Source organism: Cyclopterus lumpus, chromosome 7 (genome assembly GCF_009769545.1).
Source record: "Cyclopterus lumpus isolate fCycLum1 chromosome 7, fCycLum1.pri, whole genome shotgun sequence".
Lineage (NCBI taxonomy): Eukaryota > Metazoa > Chordata > Actinopteri > Perciformes > Cyclopteridae > Cyclopterus > Cyclopterus lumpus.
In genome coordinates this window covers 10,367,081-10,391,427 of record NC_046972.1, presented here as the reverse complement: position 1 = coordinate 10,391,427, position 24,347 = coordinate 10,367,081, and the positions used below count along the sequence as shown (strand labels likewise).

Sequence of the window (24,347 nt, the reverse complement as noted above, 5' to 3'; positions counted from 1 at the left end):
CATCCCTCACCCTTCTATGGCACTCAGATCCAGCCCATTTCTAATGAGATGTCCATGGTGGATCCTCTGGCGGTAACTTCTGAGTAAATTGTACCTTCAGTGAGGTGTGTGTGGACTTTGTTTGTGTCAATAATAACTGATGTGACTGCAGAGCTTGATAAAGAAAACAAATCTGAGGAGCGCAGCAGGACAGAGAGACTAAGTGAGCTGGCAATGCTTTAGGAATGAACAAGCATTCAGGTTAATTCTAGTGCAACCACAGCAACAAAGGAAGGTGATTGAATATTGACAATTGATTATCAATCAGTGGTATCCTGAGGCTGCAAAGTGCCGTCAATAGAAATTCAATTTATTTATTTGTTGGTTTATTTATTGCTATTACTGAACACATTTTTCCAGTAATGTATATTTTGGCATTACATTGCAATATATTTTGTAGCTGGAAGATGATATTTAATTAAACAGTAGTATCATATATAATCATAACCCCAATTTTGCATACAAAATATATCAAGAGAAATATGTCAAATTTAATGTTTTGTTATAAATTAAACCACCCAACAGTATACACAAGTACATTTTAAACAATTAGTCGATAATCCAAAAAATAATAAGCAGATTAGTCCATAATGAAAATAATAGTTAGTTGCAGTCCAAGAAATAGTTAAAAAGTATAGCTCAACCAACTACAACATTAAATGTAGGCTTTTACATTAATGCATGAGTATAATAATACAATTATTTAATATATAACAGCATGGACACTGAGACATTTTTCTGCATTGAGTACTTTTACGTTTTAATACTTAAAGTATATTTTCCTGATTATACTTACATACTTTTACTTATGCAATTGCATTTTCAATATAGGACGTTTACTTGTAACAGATACTTTTTTAGGGCTCGGCACAGCAGAATCAGATACACAACTCTTTGACTGCACAGGCAATACTTGCTAATAGAAACAATTATTTCCATATTCCTATGGCAAGATATCGCAATATCATTCCTTGCTCCTACTTTACATGCCTCGTGTGGCACTTTTTGTTTTCCAACATTGTCATAGAAATGCCTTTCGTTGTCCCTTATAGGTGCAAGCTTACAACCAGCGTAGTTCTCAACAATACCAGGCATGAATACACAGGATTTGTCTGATTGAGTTTGACAAAAGAGAGATCGTGTCATTGGCTATTAGTTCAGGATGCAAGTAATCCTCTTGCTGCTTTCGGAACGGAACAAAAAGGGATAGCCTCCAGGGATCTGTATTGAATTTGCTTAGGAGTCCTTGAAACCGCACAGCTAGATGAAACTTGCTCCAAGAGTTGTGATGCTGATGAATGTCTACAGTGCAAACTCCAAAGTGTTTTCCACGAATGTGTACATGTGTTGGCAAGAGTTGCAATAGGAGAGGGAAGAGGGTGAAGAGGAGGGCACGGTCCATTCCCCAGAGAAGAAGAGCAGACGATGGAGAGGTGTCAAACTGTCATCCAGGACCAGGGACTCTGTGGAGACTCCTGATCGGTACTGCCTGCAGGGGGCTTTAAAGAGAATATTTCACATTAAATCTGTAATATCCTAATACATGGCTAATTCAGTCCATCCTTTTTTCATCAGGGTTAATTCATTTCACTCTCCATGTATAATTAGCATAATGTGATGATCTAAAAATAATGAGACTGAGAAGAATCCGATGAGTGTCATCTTTCACCCGAAAGAATCAGACTGACCTTAACAGGCAAAAATGATGGCACTCAGGGTCTGCATCCTGCACGGCACAAATGCAGCGCTGAGTCTTTGCCTCTTTGCGGTCACTTGCTTGTCCACCGACAGCACGTCTGATCCGCTGAGGCCCTCTGTAGCTTGACATTCCATAGGGCACCGTGTGTCTGAGAAGGTCAAACAAACAGAAGCATTTTTTTAAGAAAAAGTTAAATGTGAGATAAATCCCATTCTTCGGGACAAAGAAAAACAACCAATACAAAACATGCTTCCCAATCTAGGCAGAACATCTCTTTTTTTTATATAACATTAGCAGTAGATGTTTAACTGAACACTTTGCGCTTTGCATTCATTTATTGATTAAACCTTTTGCCAGTGAACCTTTTTTGTGTTATATGGATCAAAATAAACATTAAATAAATCCATGACTGTGTGCTGTTAATTGTCAGGTGGCATTGCTTATCTTCTCTCCAATCTCTCCTATTCCAACTCATCTGTTTTTTACAATCTGTGATGGATTTTGTGAACAACAAACTACAAAAGGCCACAGAGGGTGGAGAGTCTGTCACAGCACCTCAGCTACATTTGAACATAGCTGAGAAAAGTATGTCCCTGATCCATCAAGTCTATTTTCAAGACATTTGAAATGAATGGCTTTCCCCCGTAGATATGCCAGATTAAATCAGACTGCCTGCTGCCTGTATCTAATAAATAGATGATGCAAGTTGAGGGAAAACACTTTAAATATAATTGTAGTGTATGGGTTAGGGTCACAAGAGACGAGGGAGTCCTCTGGAACATTTGGGATGCTTCCCTATTGGATAAATGTGATACATACTCTTTTACTTTCCATGCTGAGATTTTATGAAAGTGTATCTTCTATTCCAGTTTAGCCCTGAGCAAAATGTAATTAGACATATTGGAAAACACACCTACCGCTTTTACTTTTCTGTCAGTGTTTAAACTATGTCAATTTGTCCAAACTTGCTGAGCAGTAATAAAGTGTGCAGCCAACACCAGAATTGGCACAAGAAGAAAGAGGAAACGAGAATGCTTTCTCACTGTCTTGCCAAGGATTCTAATATGTGGTTAGGAGGTTGTTGCAAAACAAATTCCTTGAAACGAGAAGGCGTTGAAAATAATATTTGAATGTATTGATAATAAATAATCTGTGGTGCGCTAGGCCACATGTTGAACACACGTTATGTAAGCACATTATGTAATCTTTTCATGGTTACTCATCACATCACATGGTGGGGCGGGGGGCAATATTTAGTAGCATTTAGTGGTGAGGTTGTTGATTACAAACTAAATACCCCTCCCTTTCCCGTTCCTCCCTCCGGTGGCCTTCAGGTATAGGGATAGGTATTTTTAGGATTTTAATAATACTCTGAGCTACTCTTATTGATACTTGGCCCTTTTTATAACTAAATTATTACTTTGGTATAGTTATAATATATAATTAGAAACAATTTAAAAAGCAAATCAATTTAGAACATGATTAGAATGTATACATAACTTAATATTGGTTCTAGAGCAGCAACAGTAATGTTTACTATAAAGTAATTCATACCTGTCTAAAAACAAATCTTAAATATCAATAAGATAAATAACATTACTGAGTGAAGTTGATAAAGAATGAAAAACATAGACGTCAGTCATTCCTCCCGTCTCTGTCCTCCTCCCTCTGATGTAAATCACTGTCTGCATGCCGCTCACAGAGAGAGGAGGGGCCGCATTGTCGCAGCCAGCAGAGAAGTGGACAAGACTAAACAGAGACATCACAGACAAACAGCTTTCGTTTTAACTTGTGTAAACATAACGGTGGTGGATGAGAGATTACAGACAGAGCAGATTAAAATAGGATTTGCTTCTGCGGATGTTCATGCTCAACAGACATATTGCTAAAGTATTGGCTTTTCAATCTCAAATGTATTAATCACTTTAAGTGATGAGCGTAGTTGTCGTCAACTCATAGTAATCTTCACCCGGTTCACTTTAGTGTTTTTCCCCTACACCTCTCTGCTTTCTGACTTTGCAGTGAGTGAGTGTGTGTGTGTGTATGTGTGTGTGTGTATGCGTCTGTGTGCACATGATGCACCATTCATTGTAAAGTTCTGCCCATATGTCTTCATGCTGTCTCTAAAAGAGTCTGTCAATTTAGAGGCCCCCAAAATTAAAGCGCCTTCAGGCTCCCGTCAGTGGCCTACAGGTCAACACAGTATGTTGTTGGGCATGTTATCGGCTTACGGTTGAAGTTTTGATGTTTAAATTCTTCACAGAGCTAATAGCCTTGGGGAGGGAACTACAGAGTTCTGGAGGATGATTAAAAAAAGGCTGAGGTGTCTTCTTTCTTATTTTTTCATTGAAGAAGAAAGGTGAGAGCCATTATGGTTTGGGGGAGATAATCACATTTAAAATGCTTGTGATAAAATAATCCACAAAGGGGATGTCCCGGCTGCTACAGTATCTTTCTGCCAGATGTGTAGCAAGCAAACACGGCTGAATTTGACATCTCCAAAACAAGTGGCCGATTAAGGGTCATTTTCACCGAGGCTCACGGTTCATAGTCACCAGGAATGGAACAGGCCTGGGATTTCCACCTTCCACTCAGGGTGGGCGAGTCCTCCTTCTTTCATCCCAAGGAACATATGGATGAAATCCGATCAGCGCCAGTAGGGATGAAACTGGACCACGGGAGAGTAGTGCTGTCCAGAGCTGAGCATTAATGAAGCAAGCTGGAACCATGATGTCCATAAAAAGAAGTTCCCAGGAGGCCGATAGCTGTAGTGCTGTGGCCGCACATTTGAAAACTCCATTATTAACTGCCCACATTTTTGTATGGGCTGTTTCAAGGCTACACTGATATTGGTCTTCAGCTTGGAGTAAACAGGTAGCTTCTGCACATAATGCCCACCATAGATAGCCATCCACCATCAGGCAATCTGCAGATGCACGGCTACAGCTACACTTTTTACATTACATGTCATTTAGCTGACGCTTTTATCCAAAGCAACTTACAATCATGTTACATTCATACACTGTAGACACAGCCACAGGGAACAACTCAGGGTTAAGTGTCTTGCTCAAGGACACATCGACTAGGGCGGGATTGAACCACCAACCCCCTGATTGAAAGACGGACCTGCTAACCACTGACCCACAGTCGCCCCATCTTTTATATAAGTATTAAAGCAAACTTGTAAGAATTATCTTTGGAGTGAAGTCATAGTAGATATTCCAATGTGCCCTCCCAGAGACTTGTTGCCAGACATGGAGGAGGCGAGAACTGATCAGTGTGCTCCATTTATTTTGAATGGTAAAAAGTTTGGACAGACGTGGGGTGTCTTTCCTCTAACTGGTATCTCCATTTCACTGTCTGTGTGTCCCCCATGCTTATGAATGACACCTTTGCTCTGTTCGGGACTGTCTCTCTACTCAAATAGGCTTCCCAGTGAAAAGCTTGAGGAAGTGGCTGTGAGCTACAAGCTGGACTTCATAATAAATGGTGAAGTTACAATTGCGTAGACAATAAGCCACACAATAGTGCGATTTATGCCTGATTAGAAGTTGTTGTTTTTTTCAGTTAGTTTCAGTTTTCCACATCCAATGAAGAACAGCACACAAAAAAGCTAGTCTAACCATTGTCTCACTCGGAGATCTGAGTCCCAAACAGGGATATGTGTGTCTGTCAGGTGGTCTGAATAAGGTAATGCAACAGACTATGGAGCCGGCGCATTAATTGTCTTGAAATATTGTTACTTCATTTAATTAATTAAGGAAAGACCTGGGGACAAAATGGAACTAATAAATACCACCATGAAACTACTCCAGTTATTATTTCCCCTTAAGGCACATATTATGTGTATTAAATGCTTTCTGAAATGTTATGTTTTAAATGTGAAAATATGCACTACCAAATTAAACAAACGTGTTTCCAGAACAGAAATCCAAACAGTGGATAAATAAAGAAATTGGTGCAGATAAATTCCCCAGAATGCAATAAATTAAGCTTTTTGTGTGTCTTTTTGGCAGAAGGACCATAATAATATGTCCAGTGTAGAAACGCAGCCGCCGCCCTATAGGCCTACTTGCACGTCCAGGTGGATTGGTGAAATAAGTAATATAATATATGTTATAAAGCATATGTCTTACTCGGGAGTGTTGATCCAGATGATATCCAAGTGGCAGTAGTACACGCACTCTTTATCCTTGTAGGAATAGCAGGTACAGCGCTTCGGTCTGGACTTCGGCTCCGGTGAGTCAGACAGCTGTGAACCGGACCTCCCGGAGCCAAACGCCGTGCTGGCATGAGGGAGACCGGCGGGGTTGAGCTCGGATGTCACCGAGTTGTCGGACGTCAAAACCCCTTGTTTAAAGAAACACGTTAGAAATAAACTAAGTTATAATCAAGTAAATAAATAGTGCGGTTGGGGGGATAAAGTTGTGTGCACCTTGCCGACATAAAACCTACCTTGTAAGAGAATTAATGCAAGCATTTTGAAGAGCATGTTTCTCGCGAGGATGATGTCAGATATTCCCAAAATTAATCATAGCCCGAAGAGGATGCAGCGCACTTGTCAAATTAATCCCCCCCCCCCCCCCCTCCCCTCCTCCGAGTGAAAGTCCATTTACTTCTGTGTAGATAGATGTCCATGTGCAGCTAATCCCACACGGTCCAGATGTCAAATAAAGGATCAGAGGATGCTGGACGCAGTTCCTTTCATATTCATATAGCGTCGTGTCATAAATCACTCCCGTAGCGTGCACATTGCAGAGTGAGAGCAAACTGCGGTTTCCTAAAAACGTCACGCAGCAAAGTGTGATCTGCGGAGCAAAGAGAGCAACAATGCTCCTCAAAGTCACTTCGCCTTCTAAAGCCCCAAAACAAAGGTAGACGGCTCCGGAGAGGCGTCCACGCCCACGCTGCTGTTATAACACTCTGTCAAAGGAAGCTACCCTGCAGTCTGCGGTGGTGAACCATTCTCCACTTGAGTTTATGTTGATGCATAACATGTAAAATGGTTCACTTGTCTTTTTGACGGATACTGAAGGCAATCATCCAGAAACACTTGAAAGTAATCCAACTGTTCAATATGATGAATTTTCCTTTTTTTCTTTTCTTGTTGAAGTTCATTTATAAAACAGAACCGCCAAAGTAAAAGCAGAGAGTATTGCATGCAGTATACACACCTCAATAAATTGTCACTCTCGACACTTGCAATTACAAGCCTAATATATCAATGATAAAGATGTGTATTCAGTACATGACCCAACAGTGGAGAGTGGAGGGTAAGTGCAAGTATGAGAACGTTTGTAGAACAATGCGGACGTCCCTATTTCGGATCAATGCATGCAACAGTTTCCAGACCGAGAGGACTCGAGCTATAGGCTCATGTCCAGTGTTAGAGTTTGAGGTGATACACGGTAAATACCTTATTTTGAAATCAGTTGACTTTTAGTGTCTACAATGGTCTAAAAGTGGATGATACAATTAGACTGTAGACATCTGTGTTTGCATGTGTGTAACTGGAGTCTGCGCAAATCCACATTTACATTTTGAGGCATTTTGGGCGAGGGGCCAGATAGGGGACAAACTCAGGGGAGGGAATCTCCCTCTCTCTCTCTCTCTCTCTCTCTCTCTCTCTCTCTCTCTCTCTCTCTTTCTCTTCTCATAGGATCCCCAAATGTCGTCTTATGATTGACTGCTAAGGTGCCTCTACGCAGGTGTGTTTCTCTTATTGCATGTGCAAAGGTCACAAAAGTTTCCATTGTGAGGCTGAAAAAAAACAATATATTAGATGTGTTGAAATCAACTCTTTTGTTTAGAGGTGAGAAAGTATACTTGCAAGCTCAGCTGTTGCGAATCACAGACCTGTAGATAACGGTGGGCCGACAAAGTGGATGGCAGAATTGGACCATCTTGAAGAGTATACTTGCATAAAGCAAGTACACTCTTCAAGATGCGTGCTGAGGGATCCCCGTGACATCAGCATGAACCCTCAGAACTGTTTCAGTTCAATAGAAAGTGCAACGTATGGGATGGGGCGGGCAGCTCATAATCCAAGCATATCATCTGTCAGACATGAAGGGGGGACCCTCAACATGCAGCCAAACAGCTATAATGTTGTATAGGTCCAAACACTGGAATGCTGTTGACGTTCAATCAAACTGAACATGTTTCTCTCACAGAAGACCACAGGGAAGGTAAAACGCTACTAAAAAAAAGCAAAAACAAATCTATGTCGCAAGAACATCACCAGAAGAGGTGATGTATGTGCAAAATAGACATCAGGCAGCCAGTTACTGACTTGCAACCTAATATAAAATGGGGTATTTAAAGTGTGATAAAAGCTGAGAGGTCTTTTTTTTTCTTTTTTTTATATGATCAAACCAGTGTGGGTGTGTATGTGTAACATACATTAACTGTCTCAAGTAATCATGGAAGCTAACTGAGAACCTTTGGGAATTTGAAGGAGATATTGTGTGCACATATAGAGTAACTGAAAAAAGGCCAACAGATTGTACGAGGGTGTACCTTAATCTCTCAGATCGCTGTTGTGAAAACAAACGTACCTCTGTGAGCCTCTGAGTCTGATTTCCTCCTGAGGCGATCTTTACCATCAAACACCAAACTGCCATAAGCAACTGGAACAGAGGATAACAGAGGAAGCTTGTTCTCCTCTCATGCAACTGTACCGTACTCCATAACACGTTTAAATAATGATCTAAAGATGAACTAAGAGATGTAGGATCAAATTATATATTATATAATCCTACATTTGATCCTACATTATATGATGTAGGATCAAATTATATATTAGTATTTCAAAGATGAAGTCTTTCCTGTTGAGTTTAAGATTACATACTCACAGATGCACAGACAAATTGGTATATTTAAACATAGAAAACACAAATGCACTAAAACAAATGCGTACACCTTTATGGGAAGATAAGGGCATGCTATGGCATGATGATCTCTGGGTATAAATGTCAAGGATTTGTACAAAGCTTAAACCTCAATCTGTCTGACTCTTGATTCCTCTGGCTCTTTCCAAATTCCCGGAGCCTAGGGTTTGGTGCCATACCTCAATTCTCTGGCACATTCTCCACGCTGGGAAAAAAGAGAGAATTCCAGATAAATGAAGACCACGTTTTGTTTTATTTCCCCCGACCAGAGTTGTGAAAACAGAATGCTATTAGAAATGTGTGTGTGGGCTAGCAGCCATCTGATGCATGCATACGTTTTTTTTGTGACGGGCCTGGTCTGATGACTCTGAATTTGCTGTGTTTCCCACTGTATACGCATTGCATTATGCAACACATTCAACTACTTAAACCGTTTACCTCTTGTTCATCAGTAATGCCATTGCAAAAATACATTCTGGACCCACCAATTTTCCCCAACAGCAAACTTCTGATATTTCCAAGATGGCTGTAATAGTTCTACATCATTTTTCTTTTTGTTTTATCTCAAGACATTGAGACATTGAGACATTATGTTAGTACATCATATGCCAACATATGTATATGTCCACTTAGTGGCTGCCAGCATCTGCTTGTAAAGTGTTGATGAGTGCTGCAGCAGGACACGCATCACTATGGATTCGCTGCTTATTTGGGAGAATGTAATACATCTCGGTAAGATTCTAGCTGCCACTCTGTCCTGTTTTTCTTGGCTTCCTCATATGTTTTCAAAGAAAACATTAACCCACAGAGTGCTGTGGAGCTACTGAAACAATATACAGGTGGCATTAACGTCTCAGAGGCTGCAGATATGTGAAACTGTTCAAATGAACACCAGGATCTGTGATGTAAACCAGTTCTTTACATCTGACAAAGGTATGAAAATCAAGCACAGAAAGGAAGTGGAAGTGGTGATCACTGATATATGGAAACTGTAATATAGACAAAAGCCACACTGCTCTTTTTGTCAGTCCTACCCTCTTAAGGATCAGGCTGACATGTATTACTCTCATCAGAATCTCATCAGAGATGGTAATAAATGAGAGGACACCAGTGCACACAGACATTTAAATAAGCCCACTATTCTAGCAGTCATTTCCTGACAGTTTGTCAATTACATGTGCACTCTAGCAGCATTGGTCAGATATTATTTTAGCAATGATATGCAGGTCAGAGACAATTTTCCATGTCACAACAGTAGGTTTGCCCTTAAATATGCTACTTAACGCCTCTTTACCCTTTCACATTATTCACCCTAAATTGTCTGTGCTTCCTTGAATCTGAATCTATGACATACCAGATGTGTGTCCTCTGCACATGGAGAGGGGCTGCAAAAGGGAAGCGTCATGGGCAAAAACACCTCAGGTCGAGCTGAACTTTCCACCAAACAGAATATCTTAGGATTCTAGCTAGAAAGTTGGCAAGATGCCTCTCTTATGAGAAACAGCTGATGCCCCTGGATACCACAGATTTGCTTTGTGGTCACTGTTGAGGAGCAAATGGTTTACCGGGATGATTATCACCCACTGGGAATCAATATGATGATGATGATGATGATGATGATGATGACGACGACCATAATGATGATGATGGTGATTATTATGATTATGATGAAATTATTATATGATGATTATGATTATTATAATTATGATGATATTATTATATGATGATTATTATTTATATGATGATTATAATTATAGTTATATTATTATATTGTTATATGATGATGATGATGATGATTATTATTATTATGATTATGGCTATATTATTATATAATTATATATATTATTATATTATTATATGATGATGATGCTGATGATTATTATTATTATTATTGATATATATATATATGCTTTTTTTTTTTTAGAGACTAAATTAACACACACATGAATGTAGACCGACATCTCCTCTGCACAAAACACGATCACTGGAAAGATGCCAGGGAATAGTTTTTTTTTAAAGCTTGCTCAAGCAGATGATGTTGATGCAGTTTGAAAGAAACTGATGTCATCTTAGCTTATATTAAACTACCACATTTCACTTTTATTGTCTGTTCTTCATCTTTGCATCATTAGAAATAATACCAAACTTCCCAGCACAAACCAAATCTGTTCTTCAAACCATAAGTTATGTTTTGTAGCAGCTGTAATTTATATGAAATGACATGAATAAAGTATACTTGATTCTATTGATATGCATGGAAGTGTTGAGACTGAGCTTTGACTCGATCCTTTTACAGACTGCAGAGGCCTGGCTTATATGTTCTTACTGTATGGACACCTAGCCAAACCATACATCCAAATACAGTGTAAAGCCCTCTGCTCATGGCTGTCCTGATTATTTATGTCAGAGTTTAAAGTATAGTCGTGTAGTGGTTGATTTGTGATTCGTTGATTATATTACTTACAATTCAAACTCAATACCTAATGGCTGACTCAATGACGTTGAGACACACCAGATAGATGTCTCATTAATGGGGAGACAACCAAGAGATCTCACTGTGATTAACTCAGTAAAAAACACACACTGAACACAAGAGAGATTTAATTGTGTTCACTCCACGGAGGTTTATTTACTTTTAAACCGAGTTGTTCCAGGATCAACTAACTTCACAATAGTAATGTGCATCACTTTATGCCCTGGCTCAGTCCCAGGTCCAGTAACGTATCTGTCCCGAGAGACTCCCGAGCTCCTGTCTCCCTGCTTCTAGACCGCTAAATATACATGCTCATGTTCCTAACTGATCCCTTGGTTGCCATCCATCACAACTCTGTTTAGTTATTTCCTGAATTCCTCTGTACCTGTCATCAGTGGACGCTCTACTAATTGATGTTTGATAGCTCCCTTTCTTTTACCACCTGGCTCGGATATTCTGTTTACTCTGCGCACAGTATGTGTGTGTGTGTGTGTGTGTGTGTGTGTGTGTGTGTGTGCCAGTGCACTCTGTTGAAAGGCCCTCTGGTCTCAGTTGTTGTCTCTCTCGATACTGAGACACCTGTTTGGCTCTTTGCTCTTTGTTTTGATATCTTCACACTATACGACATTACATATATACTTACTGCTGAAAGTACTGATTCCACTAACTACTTGGTTGTGTGTATCCCCCTTTTTTTTGTCATGGCCCGGTTTGTGACAATACATTTTAAGACACACATACATTTTCCTTCCACAGTTGATTGATTGATTAGCAGTGGATTGCTAAGAAAGAAAAAAGGCACAGCAACAGTAAATGAAACAGTATTCTTCCCATTTATTTAGCTTTGCACTGGAATCTGACTCAAAGATAAGATCCTTTTACAGAATGGACATCAAGGTGTTTAAAGCAATACATGTAAATGTTTTTTGAATGGGGTATATATTCAGATGTTGTGCTTTATGACCAAGAAAAAGGGAATAATTCCTTACCCCCTACCCCAACCCTCCATGGCTTTATCCCATAAACAACAACCATAGGATCCATGAGACATGTTTAAGCCAATTTGTTCAATGAAATAATGTGTGCAGAAAAAAAAACAGGAAACATAAATAAATTAGATGCAATCCATTAATCGATGGATGATAAGTGAGGGGCTGAGTATGCAGCACAGTGTACTTTCTCAATGTCCTATGGAGGGTCCTTCTTAACCTTTAGAGGTCAAAGGTCAAAGCTCTCTTTCACTACAGACTGTTTTCTTTCCTAATCATCCTGTCGTGGTAAATTGCTGGATGCAGTGACAGGCCATTTGTCCTTCAGCCGTTTGTTATCTTAAATCATCAATTATTCAATATTTGCAACATGAATCTATAAATGTTGATGTTCTCTCTTTATATTCATTTATTTCATAAAATAAAAAATATGAAATATGAGGAACAAATCCTAAACAATGTAACTATTTGTTTTGATTTGCCATTTAATACTTTTGGCTGGATGGACTTTATCTATGCATTTAAAACATCCACATAACCAAAACAAACAATATGTATATGTATCAATTGCTTTGTTTAAACACAGATTATCTTCTGCAGAAAGTAAAAATGTTGAGAGAAAATAATTGAACGTCGATGGTACTTAGAGGCTCCCAGTTGAGGTTTTGGCACCGCTTAGTGGTGATTTTAGAGTAGGGTCGAGTGATGAAACGGGTTTTCTGTGTTTTAGATGTGTTTCATTAGGACTTTCTGCTTTAAAGGTAGACTTGTGAATAAAATGAAAACATAAATCATATTAACGAGACCCACATCAGAAAAGAAAAAGAAAAATCGACCCTAAAATTGGGTCATGGTTATCATAAATACCTTTGAAGATGTCTTTCGAAAATTAAAAATAGGTCATACATAATCATGACTTCTGCTCTTGAAAGGTGTGTTTTTTTTTCTTTTTCATATCACAGATCAATGTAATACTGTGAACATTACAAATAACCTGACAACGTGGGTCATCTTCAAGGGGGTTTGATAACGGCCGTAACGCGTCAAGGGACATGATTGACAGAATCAACAATTCTACGGAAAGCGCAACAGGACACCCTCTTTGTCGTTTGTCATGACGTGTTACCATAGCATCAGTTGTCAAACACGACAATGACTCGCTATCTAACTAGCTTAGCTTAACTAACTGATAACTAGTTTATATCATAGTACTTACGCATAATGTAATACTCCGTTAGTTCATTATCATAGTTGTCTAACTTTTCTTAGCGTTCGCTTCCATGTCAAAATACAAGGTACGTTATTGTCTTTAACTACCGATAAGTTAACCTAACGTTAGCTAACCAATGAAGAGTAGCTAGTACAGGGCTGTAAGTAAAGTAAGACTATATATATACCCGTTTGAATGAATTTGCAGGTATTGGGTAACGTTATGCTGGTTGGGGTTTGGCCCTAAACCAATTAAATAGGCTAAATCTTGGTTTCCCTTCACCACTGCAGACTTCTGGATACAAAGGTTCCTATGACTGTAGCAAAAGTGAGGAGCGGTGAGTGTTGTTCTCTAGTAGGTTTCAAATGAGCAGCTATTGTCTAATACTAATAACAGTTACTCATTCATGTCTCCTCAGGGAGGGAAGGTGTTGCGTGCGTTACAAATGTGGCCAACTCAACACCATAAACGTCCTACGCCAAAGGCCAGGTTGGGTGGAAGTCAAAGAGTGAGTAGTGCTGTCTGTTCATCATCAAATCAGCTTTTCTAACCCATATTTGTAGCTTGAATCTGGTATTTACTCTTTTGCTCACAGTGAAGGAGAATGGGACTTCAACTGGTGTGATGTGGGCTGGCTCAGGGATAATTTTGATCATTCATATTTGGAGGAACATGTCAGGATAAACCACTTTCGCAACCATTATGAGGTGAGGCAGCATCAATCTAGCATGCTTGCGACTACACACTGGAGATGGAACGCAGAAATCATTCATATCATCGAAAGTCATGTCGTCTTTTTCTGTGTTTCTGTGTTTTATGTTACAGTTGACTCGCAAAAACCTCATGGTGAAAAACCTCAAAAGATACCGGAAAAATCTCGAAAGGGATGTTGGCCGCATGGAGGCCTCCAAATGTGATTTCTTCCCCTGCACCTTCGCATTGCCCAGCGAATATCATCTCTTTGTTGAGGAATTCAAAAGAAGCCCTGGTAGCACCTGGATCATGAAGCCGGTTAGCTGAAGTAGACCATGCATGTGATCCAATGCAATAAAAGGATATTTAATTTCGTGTTTGGATGACGGTAGAAATGAAAATGAAGTTATTACCACATGGCATTTAAATCATACAAATTAACTGTTCCTGTATGTTTATTTAGGTAGCAAAATCTCAAGGGAAAGGCATTTTCCTATTCAGGAAACTGAAGGACATCATGGATTGGAAAAAGGTAATTTCCTTAAGGAATTAGGTGTAAATTAAATGACTGATACATCCACACCCACATATTCAGATTGGTAATATTGTGTTTACACAGGATGGCACCCGCTCAGAGGAACAGAAGGATGCAGCTCAAGTGGAAAGCTATGTGGCTCAACGCTACATCGAGAACCCCTACCTAATTAATGGTTGTCAGAATCTGACATTCAAAATGTACAATGTACACAGGAATTTAATTTAGTGATACAGCATTGTGAAACAAAGAAATGTAAAAGTTAAAAAGGTTTAAATAAAAAAGTTAAAGAAAGATAAATACAAGAATGATATTCTGTTGATAATGATGCACTGCGATGTTATACATTATACTGAATGAAAAACACACTTTGATTGTAAATCCAATTTAATTTAATAACCATCAAATGTTCTTACAGATGAGTAACACATACATCAAATTGACAAATTGGAACATGAGGATGAGTGAGCAAACATAATTAGATTTATATCCCTGCTTACTTTTTAAAAACTTTTTGTCCCCACAGGCAGGAAATTTGATCTGAGGGTCTATGTGCTGGTAACAGCCGTATGTATTAAACCTTGTAAAAAACACAAATTGTAAATATTGCGGCATTTGTGAATCAATGTGTGTGCATGTGTGTTTTTGTTTCAGTATGTTCCCTTGAAGGCCTGGCTGTATCGAGATGGGTTTGGCCGCTTCTCAAGCACCCGCTTCTCCCTGAGCAGTATTGATGACAAGTGTATCCTTTTTTCACCATCATAACTTTTATTTCTCCATTCATTTGAATGTTGAGCCTTTGTCTAATAAAATATTAATTCAAAGTTAGTTTTAGATAGCTGGGTTATACTACTTATTGCATCTCATCAGATATGCACCTCACCAATGTGGCTGTTCAGAAAACTGCACCGGACTATGACCCTGAAAAGGTGTGTAACTCGACAACCACAGAATAAATAAAAGATCATTTTGTGTCATATTTTTGTCAGTATATTTTGCTGACTCTTCTCTCCTTTAACCAGTTATTTCTCCACTTCATTCCTGCATTGTTTTATTAATCTCAAAATAGGGATGTAAGTGGCAGATGCAACAGCTTCGAAGATACCTGACTGCAAAACATGGCAGAGAGACTGTAGAATCTCTGTTTAAGGAGATGGATAACATATTTGTCCGCAGTCTACAGAGTGTACGAAAGGTCATTATCAATGACAAACACTGCTTTGAGCTCTATGGCTATGACATTCTACTGGATCAGAATCTCAAACCGTGAGTCCTCACATGGCAACTAAATGCATCATCAGCGAGACATATCCACTTGCAAACATGCACTAAGACATGCATGCTCACAAAGAGACAGACAAGCAAACATAACACACATAGGACTCTCTTCTCTTGATACACAAACAAACTTTATTAAAAAACTCATAAATCTATCAAAAGAATGTAGTGGTATGCAACAAATGTGACGCACACCAATGATAGTGCCTCTCCCAATGCACATTTTGTTTGCTTGCTTGTAAACTACCTAACAAGTAAGTAAATGTCTGGTGAATGTCACCCCCCTCCGTCTTTTTGCAGGTGGTTAATTGAGGTGAACGCATCCCCGTCACATACACCGAGTAGTCAAGAGGATTACGAGATGAAGTGCCGGCTGCTGGAAGACACTTTGAATGTTGTTGATATGGAGGGAAGGTAAAGATCTCTTTGTCATCGCGTGCTCGCCTTTTTGTCATCAGGAGACCAGAAATGTTATTATAGTCATTATATATTATAGAGTCTTTATTTGATAGTTACCAATCGATACAAATTTGGAATTATAATCTTGGGTTATGGTATATATCAAATTGTTTTAATTAATTGCAACAATAAATAAGTCACTACAAGTTCCCTCACAAGGTGAATGCTGTACAACAGACGATACACTCCTTTAATCTCTTTCCGTCACACCGGTGCTGCGTTTTAATTAACTGTGTTTTTTTCGTCAGGCTGACTGGCAAGGAGAAAAGGGTGGGGGGCTATGACCTCATGTGGAACGACGGGCCTGTCTTCAGAGAGGACGTCAACCTCGAAACATTTGGCAGTTCGTGTTTCACTGCCAACACACACTTGGGTAACCTGACAAACAATAATCAAACTTTTTGGAGATTATGAAAAAGAAATTCTGATAAATGTGCATAAGTATATACAATTAAGAGCATGGCATTTGATTGTGTGGAAAAGCTTTTATCATGCTATTATTCCATACAAATAATGTAGCTGCAAATACATACCTGCTCTTTGTTGCAGGGTGCGTGAATGACAGGGAGAAACAGCTTCGCCGGATTCTAAAACCATTTCCAGGACAGAAGAGGATGTAACATATGCATCATTTTTATGTCCCACCAATAAAGTTTTATTCTGGCAGAAGAGAGGCTCCAGTAAACACACATAACTGAAAAACATAAGTAATATCTCATACAAATGAGCTTTCCGTGATGATCTGATCATATTCTTGGGTTGAAATTTGAACATGCAAATGAATGAAGACTACATTTTCTTAAAACTACGGCCTACTACCAAACCTTGTATTATTTCAGTCGCAGAGTTAGGGCTGGTTAGGTTTGGGATTTTAGCAAAGTCTCAGAAACAAGGTCAGGTCAACTGTTTATCACGTGTTCCAAAGAATGGCCAGTGAATCAATATCCCTCGAGTGCAAAACATTTATTTCTATGCCTTACAAATACTTGCATTCAACATTGAGAAAATACATACCACAATCTTTCTGCGTGCATTGTCAACATAATGTACACATTTATTAATATCGCCCCTTCTGGTCCCTCATGTATGGCTTTAATACTTTACATGAGTTTAAGTACAATCTCAATATATATCACATTTTTTACATTGATGTAGTGTTCCCATGAATCCAGTGCACATGGTAAATCTCAACAAACTGATGCAAACACAGTGTTCTACAGACTTCAAGTATGCAGTGTGATATGGACGTGATATGTATAACATTATCATGTTACAGCACAACAGCGATGATGTGTCGAAATTCTATTGAATCACAGGGATGACCAATGCCGTAGACACTAAGTTACATCCAGCTTTTTTACCAAATATTTTCTTTATATGCATGACAATGTAAACAAAATAATGACAATGATGAATACAAGTCAACTACAACACTTTTCATAAATATAACTATGGTATATAAAATTTGGAAAAATATGCATTTACATTCGTAGCAAACATTACACCATCTTCAATGATATAAAGCGCTCAGCTCTATGCAAAATACAGTATAATATCATAGACTACAATTCAAGCTGTTCAAACATGAAAAGCCCTTATAACCAAAAATGTTAAACCATCGCACAAATAGACAGATTACATCACTGCAGTACACCACCACTCGTTGTGCCTCTTCTTCAGCCAAAAGATGCTTTAATTAAACATATACTTTAACATGAGGCGCCAAATAAAATATAAAATGCAACATCAAGTAAAGAAAAGCATTGAAAAATAAATACATTCCAAAATCACAAACTCCACTAGTAACGGCTATGGTCGTAGTTGATGTCTGAAATGTAATGATCTGTGGTAAACTTTACTATAGAGTACTATGGAGTAGATGCTTATTCTATGTCTATTTTCTACATTAGTAGTATACTGAGAGTTGATGATGTGAAGTTCAGCAGAATTCAATTTAAGCTGTGGTTTTAATATCATAGTGCTTTGGATCACAATCGGCCTTCTGTCAAAACACAATACAACATTATGATTGTGTACTTACTGTGCATTTTGAATGAAATACAGTTTGTATAATTCGGTTTTAAAGCAAGTGTCATATTTACGCTGTTTTATCTCTATTCTAGCTGCACAACTTCTTGATAGTTTTGACCGATAGCAGGCTGTACATCACTGACAGATTCAGACTGTTCAATAGTTACAACATGTTAGTATTACAGATTACACAGAAAGCAGGCATAGCTTCAAATTCCTGTGCCAAGTAACCACTAAGTATAGCACTGTACTGTAGGTTTATAGGCGTTACTTTGCAACAAAGTGCACATTTTTTGTTTTGCCATTCTGCTTACTTACAGGCGGCGCTTTGAAGAGAGACGGTGGCTCTTTAGCAGCTCTTTTCATGGCCGTTTTAGAGGCTTGACCTACGGCTTCTATCCTCTGCCAATCCTTATCTACTCTCTTGGAGGTGACGACCTCTCTTTTACCTGCAGCAAAAACACGTTTCTCTGCACCGGCTGTTTTACTGCCACAAGGCTCTTTTTTAATATCGGTCTCAGAGTTAGCTCGAACGCGGCTTTTCCTGACCTGACCTTGACCGTTTGGGTTAGTTTCAGATTCCTGGGTTATCTTACGGGCATTGCCTGAAGCCTGCATGTGTCTGAGATGACTTTTTCCAGCTGAGGGGCTAACTGGGGTCTGGGCTCCTCCTCCGCCTTGTCCTCCACTTTGTCCTCCGGAGCTCCTATTTTCTGTTGAGGTTGCTCGGGTCTCGCTGCTGCTCCTCTTCGCTGCTGCTCCAGGCCTGGCTCTACGCTCAAGCAGTGGGCTGAGCCTTGAGTGGCGCTGGTAGGCATTGGCGGAGCAGCTTCCATTGCACAATGGGTAGCGAATGTGACAGTGAGGGCAAACTGGAAAGCGGGAATGCGTTTGCTGGACTGAGGCGGGTGATGGTGGGTTATTGACAGGTGAAAATGGGAAGGCTCTCTGGCTGTGCCTCTGCCCTTTAGGGGAGTTGAGTCGGGATGGCGGAGCTGTGTGAGGCCTCGGTTGGTGAACAGTGGTGGCAGAGGGGAAGCTCTGAGGCCTTGTACGGCTCCCGGGCAGGCGCGTGCTATCTGCTTGCACTGTTTGGATCTGAAGCCACTCCAGCTGCAGCAGCCTCTCCAGGTACTTCTCTAAGTGACCTACAGGCTTGGGCCGGGGGGCACCACGGCCCTCCGTATGGAGAAACACTGCCAGCTGTCTCAGGCTCCAAGTGTTAAAGGGAGGAGGCAGAAAATCTGGGTAACCGTAGCTGGGTTTTTCACTCTCATCTTCATCATCCACAGCCCCATGAGGTCCAGGGAAGTCCGGGGGAAAGTCATCAGTGTTGATGACCTCGGCCCGGAGGTTGAGATGGGGAGGGGTGCAAGGGGTACAGGGAGAGGGCAGTACAGGCAGCCTCTCAGAATCTGACAGATCACTGGCACTGTCAGTGTCTTCATCCTTCTGGTTGTAGTGCCGCTGCAGTACCTCTGGGGTGAGGGCTGGAGAGTGTGTTAGGGGGTGTGCTGGCATGTGTCGTAGCCCTGATATTGGGGAGAGAGGCAGGGAGAGAGCTCGCCGATTTTTCCCCATCCCCCCACGATTCTGGTGTAGTGCGTGGCTGCACTGTGATACCTGTTGATTTTCCAGTTGCTCCTCTTTCCTGTGCACAGATAAATGTTTCCGGACTTGAGGTCTCAAATCTCCTTCTTCAGGGCTGTAAAGAGACGTACAAGTGTAAGGAAAAGCTATTTGTGATTTACTGTACTTGAAGCAAAGCATTCAGTAAGAATACAAACCCCCCTCAGCCACACATACCTGGAGAGTTTACTTGTATTGCGCGTTGTGCCAGATTTGATCCTGCCACCTTTTGACTGTGCACCCTGCAAAACAATAATTATTTTTAAATTGTGTGATTATTTCAGTCTTTAATTGTTTGGTATATATAGCCCAATGTGAATGCTGCAGCACTGTCTTATCCTGTAAACCGACAATGATGTTGGTATGATCTATCTTTAATTGACCAGGATGCCATTCACTTACCTTCTGCACTGTTGTCACTGTGTCCTTATCCTGACCTGGTCCTGGGAGGCCATTTCTCATCTGGCCCACTGCTTTCTTCATCTTGTTACTTTTCTTCGAACTGTGGAAACATGGTAGTGGTTGGTCAGACACCCGTCTGAGTCATAACATACCATAATTAATGTAGTCACATTCGCAGCACTGTACACTTAGGGCCCACCTGGTTACAGGTCCGTTGTTTTCAGTATATTTCACCCGAATCTTTTCTTTGGAGACGACGCGTTTCAGTGCCGTGGATGCTGTGCGCTCCTGCATGATGGGCCCCATGATGCAGGTCGCCAGAGGGGATGTTGTTCCGTAATCCAGCACAATCAAATGACACGGCAGCTAAAGGACCCAACCGACATCTCGGATAATGTGCTCTTTTCTGAGAATGAGGCTAAAAACTCCCATTTTCTCAAAAGTGGTGCAATGCATCATGCGCAGATGTCCCAGTAGCGACTGTCGCTGGTGAAACGCGTCCCTCCGTTTGCCGTCGCAATGCCTCGTTTAATTACAAGTCAGCGATTATTTTTTATGAATTGTTGACAGCAGACGTGTCTCTTCTTCATCCTCATCGCCATTAAAAATGCAAGACAGCAAAACAGCGCATACGCTTTGCTTGGCTCCTTCCCAGCGAGACGGGTTTGTTTACCTGCTGCTTACTGGCTCGCCGTTCGTGTCGAAGTGGGCACTGCAGGTGCATCATGGGACTTGGAGTGAAGTCATACAAGCCTCGCTCTGTCAAACGAAACACGCAGTCACTCTTTTGGTGATACTACTCACTATACATATTGGAGACGTTACGTGGATAAACGGCCGACACTGTGTTTGATGAACACGTTTAAAACAATGCACACAGACGCAAACGCTAATCTTAAATTACTCAATCTCCCAGTCGACGTCTGTGACGTTCTGGACTGTTTGAAGCTTCCGGCTAACGGAGCGCAGTTTGGCCGATCTCCACCGAGGGCATGCTACACGCACGTATGTGTGTTCGAGACTTATGAAGATGGTTTAACTTTAGGTAGCCGGTTACAGATCAGGTTATGTGGCGGTGGCCAACAGCGGAGACTGCATGACGCACGGAACGCGCCTCTCGAATAAATACATCCTTAAATGTAGGATTTAGCTTCGGCTACATCCTGCAGCTCAGATGCAACTAACGCCTCATATCTTTATATGGTGAGGTGACATCAACATCTTATATTATGTAAACATATTACACGTAGTTTGAGTAATGCAAAATTGTACGCAGAGAGAAAAAGGGGTCGTATGCATTTAGTCCACGCCTACTCTCTTTCCTGCTGTCTTGTCATTTTTACAACAACAACATTGTTCTTGTTAAATGTGCAGCACAGCATCATAGATTTTAGGTTTTTAAAAAAAGGGTAAATTGATGTTACAACAGTGTCATTATGCTTTAGATAAAAATGACATTGTGTTTTGGGGATGAATGTGACATAAGAGGCCTGATAATTAACAATGCGTCACAACTTTGTTTACAGGTAAGCAGGACACCGGTTCTCACAGAACATGGACAGAGGGTGGTTTATTGGACCTGAGAGGATTCCCCCTCCAGAGGAGGAGACGTCCAGCTCTGACAGCAGTGTCTCGAGGTCTTGCATTACTATCAACCTGACTGAAATGCTTCAAGCTGACAAACCTAGTGCAGTAAAGAAATTAATTCCAATCCGGCCCCCAAGCCCCCGAGTCTCTCTGCAGAGGGAACAAGAGTTTCATTGCACTCTCTCCTGTGAACCTACGCCTAAACCCATCATCCGACAACGATCCCGCTCTCTGCCTCTCGCTACAGAAAAGAAGAAGCAGTGCAGAAATGTTGGCGTACGCTTTATTGATTCTTTGGGCCTTGACCTGGAAGACATCAAGCTTTTCAAATCTGGAGAAGATCCATTTGTACCACATCATGTTGCCTTCAGATTGTCGATGGGTGCAGAGTTGGCAGATGGAAGGCATCTAGAGATATCCTTGCCATACTTGAAGCCGTTTTTTGCCCAACAACCTGGCGACCAGCACGGTTTCCTGCATCGCCTTTATGAGCAGAAAGTGTGTCTTGAGAGAGTCTTGTGTTTTGAACTAGGTGTAATTGGAATCACCCAGGTCCTCAATTTGGATTTTGAGAAAGATGTCATAGCCCGCTATTCATTTACAGAGTGGAAGAGCTGCTCAGAAACTAAGGCCTCTTGGGTGTCCACCATCACCAAGACCTGGGAAGGAGGAGAGGGCCAACTCAATTGTGATACATTTCGTTTCCACATGCCTGTTCCTCCGTTCCTGCAGCCAGGAGCAGTGTTACAGTTTGCCATTCAATACAAAGTTGGTGGGGTTGAATACTGGGACAACAATTATGGAGAGAATTATAAGTTAGTTTGCCATAACTACAAGCTCACTGTGCCCAAAGAATGCGAGGATAGTATGGTGCACTTCATTTAGGATGCTGACTTAAGGTAGATGAAATCTATTTAGAACACTTTATGATGGGTATCAGCAATACATAAATATACATAACTGCATTGTGACATGTAATATTAATTGTGTTAGACAAACATGTCTTTGAATCAAGTTAGATTCAAGATAAACTGTCAACTCTAGACAGACAGAGTGAACAATAACAGAAACATGTGTTTTAACTTTTTTTTAAATATGCACTTTCTAATTATATTTTCCTGCCACTTTAATGTGGCCGTTTTGAATGGATGTGACACCCAGTGAGCATTATATATATATTCAGTCAAATTGAAATTAGTATAGATCAATCCACTCATTTTTCCTGCAGGTTAAAAATAAAATAGTTTTTATACCATGCAGGAATTTTGTCTGCAGAACCATTTGGCTCTTGGCTGTCATCAGACAGAATTGTCAACTCGTCATACTTGGTGGACTGGGCCGATTCAAAGGTCTGGATCTGGGCAAAAGAACCCTAACCCTGTATTCAGAGTTCATTTTTTTGTAAAATGTTGTCAAACTAAATGCCATAACCATGCAATAGATACAATTTTAATGAATCAGAGATGTGTATTTTGTTTAACAATAAAGCACAGTTCCAAATAATGTTACACTTGTTATTATTTGTTGTAGTGTAATTTATATTCCTATTCAGGGCTGAAAAGATCCTCTGCCAGATAGTTTTTATATTAGCCTTTCTGAACAACTGTTCAAAACCCATTGCTATCGGTGACAAGAACAGATCCCAGGAGCATAATGGGAAAGCTCATGGGACATTTAGTACTAACAAAATAATATTATATATGTGTTGGACTTGCTCTAACTATACTATCCAACACGGGAGTAGGTGGAATATACGTAGTAGCGTTGCCCTTTCTTCTGGTCACAAACCCACTTGGTTAGGTTTGTATTCAAATAATTTTAAAAAAGCGCTAGTCGTGCGCATGCGCAATGAAGGAAGATACTTCGCGCGTTTCGCCCTGAGCCGTGTTCAATAGTTATCAAGTCATGTTTCTCTGCGACATTTGACATCGCGGTAAGTTATTTTATAAGCATAAGAAAATCAACGATTTCAGTTATCCAGTGCCTGTTGATGTTAGAAGAAGGACAATTATCGTTACCGTGGAGTGGTGAACCTGTCAGTTAGCCAGAGCTAACGTTAGCTCAGTTTAACGTTAGCTTATTTCAAACTTTGTGTCCAGTGATACCTTAGTTACATATAGCAACGTTAGCTAATGTAGGTTCACCTGACGTAAATAGTTATGACGGATAAATGTTATATGGTTAGCTTGTCAACGATTAGCTAAATGTACAACGTCATCTGTAACTAACTGACTGAGCCGTCTGTTGGGCTGTCTGTCGTACTGTCTGTCGTACATGTCAACCCACCCATGGACTTTGATACACTGCATAAATAACGTTAGCAAACTTTAACCTTACCGTCGCATTAAGTACATTCGCGTGCAAGTAACGTTAGATGGCAGGTTGTTTTTAACATTTAACGTTACACTTCTAGTTTGCAATTTACCTTTCACA

General features: G+C 40.3%; 4 protein-coding genes across 4 annotated transcripts; 2 read left to right on the top strand and 2 right to left on the bottom strand.

Moving 5' to 3' along the window:
• Nucleotides 1-315: 315 nt before the first annotated feature.
• On the bottom strand, nucleotides 316-6,304 carry edn3b (endothelin 3b). The gene is made up of 4 exons (XM_034537429.1): nucleotides 6,194-6,304; nucleotides 5,875-6,088; nucleotides 1,728-1,886; nucleotides 316-1,538 (listed from the first exon to the last, which is right to left on the bottom strand). Exons 1-4 carry the CDS (start codon nucleotides 6,228-6,230, stop codon nucleotides 1,484-1,486), a joined length of 465 nt encoding a protein of 154 aa, XP_034393320.1. The 5' UTR covers nucleotides 6,231-6,304; the 3' UTR covers nucleotides 316-1,483.
• Nucleotides 6,305-13,173: 6,869 nt separating this feature from the next.
• ttll9 (tubulin tyrosine ligase-like family, member 9) lies at nucleotides 13,174-17,248 on the top strand. The gene is made up of 14 exons (XM_034537261.1): nucleotides 13,174-13,385; nucleotides 13,591-13,637; nucleotides 13,719-13,808; nucleotides 13,896-14,007; nucleotides 14,126-14,311; nucleotides 14,457-14,525; nucleotides 14,613-14,703; nucleotides 15,055-15,095; nucleotides 15,183-15,270; nucleotides 15,399-15,457; nucleotides 15,598-15,794; nucleotides 16,107-16,220; nucleotides 16,514-16,638; nucleotides 16,815-17,248. The coding sequence occupies exons 1-14, from the start codon at nucleotides 13,371-13,373 to the stop codon at nucleotides 16,883-16,885; spliced, it is 1,305 nt and encodes a 434-aa protein (XP_034393152.1). The 5' UTR covers nucleotides 13,174-13,370; the 3' UTR covers nucleotides 16,886-17,248.
• fam217b (family with sequence similarity 217 member B) lies at nucleotides 17,214-21,084 on the bottom strand. Its single transcript, XM_034537260.1, has 4 exons — nucleotides 20,527-21,084; nucleotides 20,328-20,427; nucleotides 20,103-20,167; nucleotides 17,214-20,001 (listed from the first exon to the last, which is right to left on the bottom strand). The coding sequence occupies exons 1-4, from the start codon at nucleotides 20,631-20,633 to the stop codon at nucleotides 18,564-18,566; spliced, it is 1,710 nt and encodes a 569-aa protein (XP_034393151.1). The 5' UTR covers nucleotides 20,634-21,084; the 3' UTR covers nucleotides 17,214-18,563.
• Nucleotides 21,085-21,090: 6 nt separating this feature from the next.
• Nucleotides 21,091-23,419, top strand: ppp1r3da (protein phosphatase 1, regulatory subunit 3Da). The gene is made up of 2 exons (XM_034537263.1): nucleotides 21,091-21,530; nucleotides 21,854-23,419. The coding sequence occupies exon 2, from the start codon at nucleotides 21,882-21,884 to the stop codon at nucleotides 22,797-22,799; it is 918 nt and encodes a 305-aa protein (XP_034393154.1). The 5' UTR covers nucleotides 21,091-21,530; nucleotides 21,854-21,881; the 3' UTR covers nucleotides 22,800-23,419.
• The last annotated feature ends 928 nt before the right edge of the window (nucleotides 23,420-24,347 follow it).